The 7,406-nt window shown below is 51.1% G+C and overlaps 1 protein-coding gene across 3 annotated transcripts in view; it reads left to right on the top strand.

The window, feature by feature from the left end:
• ACKR3 (atypical chemokine receptor 3) overlaps positions 1 to 6,968 on the top strand; it is a 21,236-nt gene extending 14,268 nt beyond the window's left edge. For all 3 annotated transcript variants that reach the window (XM_026049546.1, XM_026049553.1, XM_026049559.1), the window contains one exon: positions 5,116 to 6,968. In XM_026049546.1, the coding sequence (XP_025905331.1) occupies positions 5,143 to 6,237 (1,095 nt within the window). In that variant the 5' untranslated portion in view covers positions 5,116 to 5,142 and the 3' untranslated portion in view covers positions 6,238 to 6,968. The remainder of the gene's footprint in view (positions 1 to 5,115) is intronic.
• The last annotated feature ends 438 nt before the right edge of the window (positions 6,969 to 7,406 follow it).

Below are 7,406 nucleotides of genomic sequence, written 5' to 3'. Positions count from 1 at the left end.
GGCCGCCGCTGCTCGGGCAGGGACGGGGGTTAAACGCGCCGGGCTGCATCTTGGAGAGGCTCCGTGAGCGGCAGCGGGGTCCAGCGGGAGGGGGAGCCGGGCGGCTGGTCCCGCGCCTTGCAAAGCGCCGAGGTGCGGGAGGCGGCGGCCCCCTTGACGGGAGGGATGGCTGGGAGGCCGCTGTCCCTCCTGGGCCCGCCGGAGCACTCAGCCTGGCTCCACGGCGTGGTTTGTTTTCTCGCAGGGAAGGGCGGGCGGGCGCTGGAGAGATTCCTCTAGGCAGGTCCCAGTGCAGCACGGGCTGCTCCGAGGAGTCTGGCTTGTCTTGTTGGGGTGGCAAAGCTGCCCTGTGAGACAGCAAGGTGGAGAAGGAGGGTGCTGGGAAGCTGCCAGGAAGGCTGAGTGCTCGGAAAGCCCCACGTGGTTCCATGTTACCCTCATATATGAATGCACCTGAGGGACGGGCTCATGATCTTTCTTCTCTTGCTACTTTAACCTGCTTTTCTTGTAGTCCTTGGTCAGGCAGTGGGGCAGGGCACGGTTGGCAGCGAGCTGGGCTGTGCAGCGTGGCGTGCGGTGCTGGACGTACCGGAGAGTTGAGCATTGCAGGCGGTGCTGGCAGTGGTCAGCGTTGAGCATCTAAGGAAGCCTTTTAGGTGGCATCATCCGTTATCCACTTCTCCTTCCCCTCCTTCCCACCTTAACCCTGGGCACCAGCATGGTCCTGGTTTGGTGCATAAGCCTGCCGGGTAAGGGGGTAACGCATCACGTGCGTTTGTCCCAGAATGTAACTTCAGCTCTTCTCCCAAGTGCCCAGGTTATTCTGCTGTCTGCAGAGGCTGTTAGGGGTATTTATGGGAATAAAAAGCTATCCGTTTGTCTGGGCTCCTCCTGCACCTCCCGCCTAATCTGGATAGGAATCAGAGCTCGCGTTTCAGGGGCTAATCGTGGGCCGTAGACGGCCTGGCCCGGCAGCGTTATAATCTCTGAATTTAACGGCAGCCGCGGCTCCTCCCTCGGCAGGGCTTGTGCTGCGGGGGCCTTGTGGCCTCCCAGCTTGATTCCTGCACTGGGGAGCCGAGGGGACCCGGGGCATGGGCAGGGCCAGGCGGCCGGGCGCACGTGCGGAGCGCGGCACGGAGGCGGGCTCGGCCTCGCGCCGCTTACAGGCACTGGGATCCCAGCACGAACGGTCAGGGAGAGCCGGGAAGGGGCTGCTCGCTCAGAGGTGCCGCCCATGCTGCTCCACGCAGGTGACTGCAGGGCTCCATGTGAGTGCCCGGGGCGCTCCTGCGGCCCCGGGGCGCTCCTGCGGCCCCGGGGCTCTGCTCACTCTCGCACTGCATCATCACCAGTGTCTGGCACGCGTGCTTAGTGCTAAGTTTCTTCTCTGTTACGTCTAGATGCATCAGAGTGCTGACGGTGGGTGATTGTGGCCCTGTCCTGGTAGCAGGCTGGAATTGGGGTCTTGGGAATTGTGAAGAGCTTGTTTCTCTCGAGCCCGAAGGTCTTTCTGGGAGACCGAGGGCACTCGGGCAGGCCAGAATCCCTCCTGGCTGCCTTCCTTATAGCAGGGATGCCTCAACCTGCAGCTTGTTTTCACCAAGCGCTTTGGCCTCCTTAGGCTAAGGGCTTTGGCCTCTTCAGCTTGGTGGCCCTGCTTGGGAGAGGAGGACTCATCTGTGCTCTCTGATACTGCTTGGCCTCCCTCTTTAGTGAAACATTTTTAGGCAGTCTGAGCTGGAATCAGAGAGTTTTAGAGATGCCCATTTCTCTATGCTGGCTATAGGGGGAGACAGGTGCCTGGCTTGGATGTAGATCTTCAAAGTTTGTTGGATCGGGTGTGCTGTCCCTGATGGATCTTCCTGTGCCTGGAATGAACAGGAGTTACTGTAGGCTGCCCTGTAAAGGCCTTTTTACTTCTGCTGATAGATTCAGTCCTCTCCCTCTTTGATGCAGGTCTGTGACGTTGGCTAGGGCTCTGATCCTGTGTGCTGTGGGGTTTTCAGCCAGGTACATGGGTGAGGCTGCTGCACAAAATGGGAGCTGTGGCCCCTGTCTGTGTTATGTCCTGTGTAGAGTTTGCAGCTGGGGGTGCTGGGGCAAGAACAGCCTAAATGCCAGATCTCTGTATAGGGTGGTGGGCTCTGGTGCTCCAGTTCTTTGGGAGCATCCCAGATGATGCCCTCTTCTTGCACCAGGCAGCGCAGGTTACACCTGAGCCTGTGTTTAAAGAGCACAAGGTGTTCTTTAAAGGGGCTTACCCAGAGCTGATGGAAAGCAGCAGGGGTGTGAGGAGGCAGGTATCTTTCTGGTCTTTATTTTGTTCTTGTGTAGACGGTCACCATCTACTTGCTTGATTCTTAGTGTTTCTGTTTTTTTTTGCTCTGAGTTTATGGGAGGCAGAGTTGCTTTGACTGATAAAGCAAGATGTGCAGTGGGGAAGTCTTAGCAAGCCAGGCGATTCATTGGGTTTAACTCTCAGCCTTGCTTTTTGCCGTGCCAGCAGGATGAAAGCCTGGAAGGTGGCGTGGATTTGAAATGATAGGCTAGATAAGCTAGATCTCCTCACATCTCCTCACGGGGCCCATTTGGGGCCCTGTTTATGGAGAGATTTGATCTCTCCTGGATGTGTGCGTGTCCCTCCCCATTGTTAGTGCCACCAGCTTCCCTCTGCGGGGACAATAGGCTCTTGAATCTTCTTCTCTAATCTTGCCCCCCTTATCTCCCTGCTCTTCCTTGGCCTGTGTCTTAGGCAAAGCCCAACTGTGGCAGGCAGGAAGGGTGGGAGGTCTGGGCAGAGCCAATTATGTAAATGGTGCCTTGAGAGCTGCTGTGTAAATGAACGGCCCCTCTCTGAAGTTGGAGCCTGCAGCGGCCTGACCTGATGGGATGCGAGGAGAAGATGCTGAGCAAGGAAATGCTATAGTAGTATGAACTATTCTTTGTTTTGTTGTCTCCTCCTGGCAATCTGTCGTGGCAAAGTCAGCGTGATGAAATCTAAGGGCGGCAGAGTTTTCCGTTTTACAGGGTTTTTCCATTTTAGTTTCCTTGATGTAGGCAGCCTTGTGAGCCCTGTTGAAACTTGCTTTGCACCCAAGAGGTCCTTCAGGGAGGAGAGATGGTGGGAGTGAGGACAGTGAGGAGCACGGAGGGCCGTGTGAGTACTGCCCCGTGCTGCCCTGGCTTGCCACGCTCCAACCATTTATTCGCTCACGTCAACATTGCCCCCAGGGCAGAGGCAGAAAGCGGAAGGACGATGCGAGTTTCACGGTTTGCCTCTAATTGCATGGACTGTGTGAGGGAGGAACACGGATCCTGGCTGCGGTTCAGGATGTTAGACGTGTCCAAAGAATTTTATGTCCTAAGGAGGAGAAGAGAAAAGAAATGCAAGCTGAAACCATCAGCTAACAAGGGCAATGAGTGAGGAATGCTTTTCCTGACGGATGCTTTGCACACTGCATCCCTTGACAGCTTGCTCGGACTGTCCTCCTTGTAATAACTGTTCCAGTGGCCAGACAACAGATTAGGAGGGGAGCTACTTTTAACAGCTGAGCTGGGAGGAGGGAAGGACCCGTGCCAGTTTGCTTGACTGCCCTGCGTTGGAAGAGACGCAGCTGCTGTGCAGTTCCTGGAGCTGCAGATGTGGCTTTCACAGCTCTCAAAGCCTTTCTGGGGTCTGCAGGTGGAGTGAGCCTGTGCTAGGCCATGAAGCTGCTGGACCAGTGGGGTGCTCCCTGTGGTGGCCTGGGAGCTTGCAGGGAGCACCCATGGGCTTGCTTTGGGTGCAGCCCAACTGGCTGCTCCAGCTAAAGACAAGTACTGAGTGTTACTTCAGGGGAAATGGGTTGCATTTCGGTGCTGAATCAGCAGCTCAGCTCAAGTGTAGGCGCGTTCCCTGGTGTGGGATGCCTCAAGTCGCTTCTAAGCTGCAGCCCCACAGGTTTTTAGCTCTGAAAGCTCCCTGGGTGATGTGTGGCATTCCCAGGCCAAGATAGGAGGAGTCAAGTAGAGGCCTGCGACAGGCGAGCTGCTGCCATGGGTGGAATTGTTGGCCCTGCAGGGTGGGAGGATCCTGACGAGGAGAGGAGGCCTTTTAGGCCGCCCCAAAAGCACAGCAGTAATTAGCAGTCAGGCTTGGATTTTGTGCAAGGCCTGTTGTTCTGCTGGGGCCCTTCCTTCTCCTGGCAAGGAGCTCAGCAAGTAGCCCTTGGCTTTGTCCACTGTCTGCCGGTGGACATGGGAGCTGAAGAGGCAGGAAAGTGTATTTAAAAAGAAGAAAAGGTGAGGAGGAAGTGGTTTGTGCTGGGTCAGCTGTGATGGGGGAGTAGTTTGTGAATAAAATCTCTCGTTTTAAAAGAAAACTTAAGCCCAGCAGATGGACTCAATGGTCAAGCTCTGATTTTTCTCAGCACTGCATGATAATCATTAAACATAGGGGATGCTTTGTAAAGTAGAATTGGGCAGAGGGAGGATGGAGCAGGATTTAAATTTGAAATTGGACAAGGTTACAAAGCCCCTTAGTTCCCATTTCTGCTGAATGCAGTTGGAGCTAGACTTGACGAGATGCTTACCAGAGCTCATGGTCAATGTTTTACGGTACCACGTATCAACCAGATCGATTCTGCTGTGCTTGAAGGAGTGCAGATAAAACGGCTTAAAGATTCCCCTGCTGAAAGCAATAGTATCATCATTTATCCTAGAGAAGACACATTTAGTTGCCTGACATTTATTTGGCCATAGTTTACTCTGCGGATTTCACACCCAGGGACGATAGCCAACCTCATGATGTCAGACATGAGCTGTAATAATAATAATAATAATAGAAAAAAAAAAAAAAAGGGGGGCGCAGAAAGCTAAGCTAATTTTGTATCTCTTTGGTCAACCAGATGGGTTTTGTTACATGTCTTTTTGGTGGTGGTAATGGTGATTGTTGTTCTTTCTCTGTGGATCTCTTTAATGGAAAGTGCTTTATAGAAATATAGCATTACCAGCGCAGTGTGTCCTATGTATGGTTTCCTTTTGGCAGACAATATTTGCTTTTTGTTAAAAAGACAAAGGTAGAAATGTTCCTGCTAACTCAGGTCTCTTCTTTTGACCCTGTTTTGTCTATAGGTGACTTGAATTCTGAAGTGAGCGAACATGAGTGCCCTTGACTTGGCGTCCGTCCTTGACTTTCTGGAAATGGCCAACTTCTCAGAGATCAACTGGACGTGCCACAACGGCGACTGCATCACGGTTGACGCCACAGCGTGCCCTGGCACGCTTAACAAAAGCGCCCTGCTCTACACCCTATCCTTCTTCTACATTTTCATCTTTGTCATAGGGCTGGTGGCCAACTCTGTTGTGGTGTGGGTCAATCTTCAAGCCAAAATGACTGGCTATGAAACCCACCTCTACATCTTTAACTTGGCTATTGCTGATCTGTGCGTCGTCATCACCCTGCCAGTCTGGGTCGTCTCCCTTGTCCAGCATAATCAGTGGCACATGGGAGAAATTACATGCAAGATAACTCACCTCATATTTTCCATCAACTTGTATGGAAGCATCTTCTTCCTGGCGTGCATGAGCGTGGACCGTTATCTCTCCGTTGCCTATTTCACCAATTCCAGTAATCGCAAGAAGAAGATAATACGCCGCTGCATCTGCATCCTAGTGTGGCTTCTTGCCTTCAGTGCCTCTCTCCCAGACACCTATTATCTTAAGACGGTCACTACCAGCAACGAAACCTACTGTCGTCCCGTGTATCCAGAAGAGAGCTTCAAAGAGTGGCTCATTGGCATGGAGCTCATCTCCGTTGTGCTGGGCTTTCTTATCCCTTTTCCCATCATTGCTCTGTTCTACTTCCTCCTTGCGAAGAACATCTCTGCCTCCAGTGACCAAGAGCGGAAGAGCAATGGGAAGATCATTTTCTCCTACGTCGTCGTCTTTCTGGTCTGCTGGTTACCGTACCACGCGGCTGTGCTGCTTGACATCTTCTACAGCCTCCATTTCATACCCTTCAGCTGTCAAATGGAGAACTTCCTCTATGCCACTCTGCACATCACCCAGTGCTTCTCTCTCGTCCACTGCTGCGTCAACCCCATCCTGTACAGCTTCATTAACCGCAACTACAGATACGAGCTCATGAAAGCCTTTATTTTCAAGTACTCGGCCAAAACTGGGCTCACCAAACTTATCGATGCTTCCAGAGTGTCAGAAGCAGAATACTCTGCTCTGGAGCAAAATACCAAATGATTGCGATTCTCTAAAGACACTGCTAGGACTTTTCTTTCCCTTTTTTTTTCCTCTCCTTTTCCCCTGTGCTTGTTACAAACGGGGCATGAGTTACGGCCTACAGAAGAGAAATAGCAAACTGTATTTTAAGAGCGGAATCGGGCACAAAAGGAAGCGGTACCAAAACCAAGCGTTTTGTTGGTGTGTTTTTGTTTCATCTCCCGCTAGCCTAGTCTGGACTGGTCAACACTGCTATGCAAATGGAAAAGACTTTCTAGCAAACAAAGCCATTGTGTACCGTAGATAATGTGCGTTTTCAAGATAAGCTTTTTCTTCCATGTGTAGATTCCCTCTTGGTCTTATTTGTATATGTTATATATATAGTGTGTTGTATTTAAAAGCTCAAGACTTTATTTTCTGGCTATTGGTGTACCGTATACAATTGTATTTGAAAGTTAAATATATTTTTATCGTGTATTTGAAGTATATTGCTGATGAGTGTATCCAGAGTGCTGTAGTCTGAGTGTTAGATTGCTGTTTGGTTTTAACTCTCCTAGGTAAGAGGGTGGCAATAAATAGCAGAATGGAAATGATCTCTTAAGGGCATCCTCACTGACCGGCACACTTTATCACTTTATTGACCATAGCTCTATATGGTGGTTGTACCCATGTCTGGAGCATAAAATGTATGTACTGTAGAATAGTTACCGTCATGTTAAAATTAACAATATTGTAGGAGCTGTTAACTCCTACATTGTGCTTCACAAAGCTGTATCCTTATGCTCAGAATGAATGATACTACTTTTGAGAGTTGTCTCTATTTGTAAGTTATTTTTGTAAAATAAAGAGCTGGAAAAACTATACATGCCAGTGGTTTGAGCTGTTTCCTACCCTCTGCTTCCAGTCCTCTCCTCAGGGGGAACAGAAGTTGAAAAGAAGAGAACTCAGGGCCGCATCCTGTCCTTCTTGTGGTGCGGCAGTGAAGAGGACAGAGCTCATTGCACTTCCCTCGTGTGTTGATGGCAGACAAAGTGCTGAATGTGGCGTGTGAGACGGGATGAGTGAATGGTATGAGGGGAAGGGCTGAGCGGAGTGGGACTGGACAAGAAGAGCAAGCACAGTTTGGGAAGGCGAAGCCAATGCGTTTTAAGGTAAAAGCTGTTGGGAATGATGAAAGGCTATGACTCTAG

Source organism: Nothoprocta perdicaria, unplaced genomic scaffold, assembly GCF_003342845.1.
Source record: "Nothoprocta perdicaria isolate Ctin4 unplaced genomic scaffold, notPer1 scaffold_11, whole genome shotgun sequence".
NCBI classification, from domain to species: domain Eukaryota; kingdom Metazoa; phylum Chordata; class Aves; order Tinamiformes; family Tinamidae; genus Nothoprocta; species Nothoprocta perdicaria.
The sequence above is the reverse complement of the archived record's forward strand: the minus strand, read 5'-3'. Positions and strand labels throughout refer to the sequence as shown.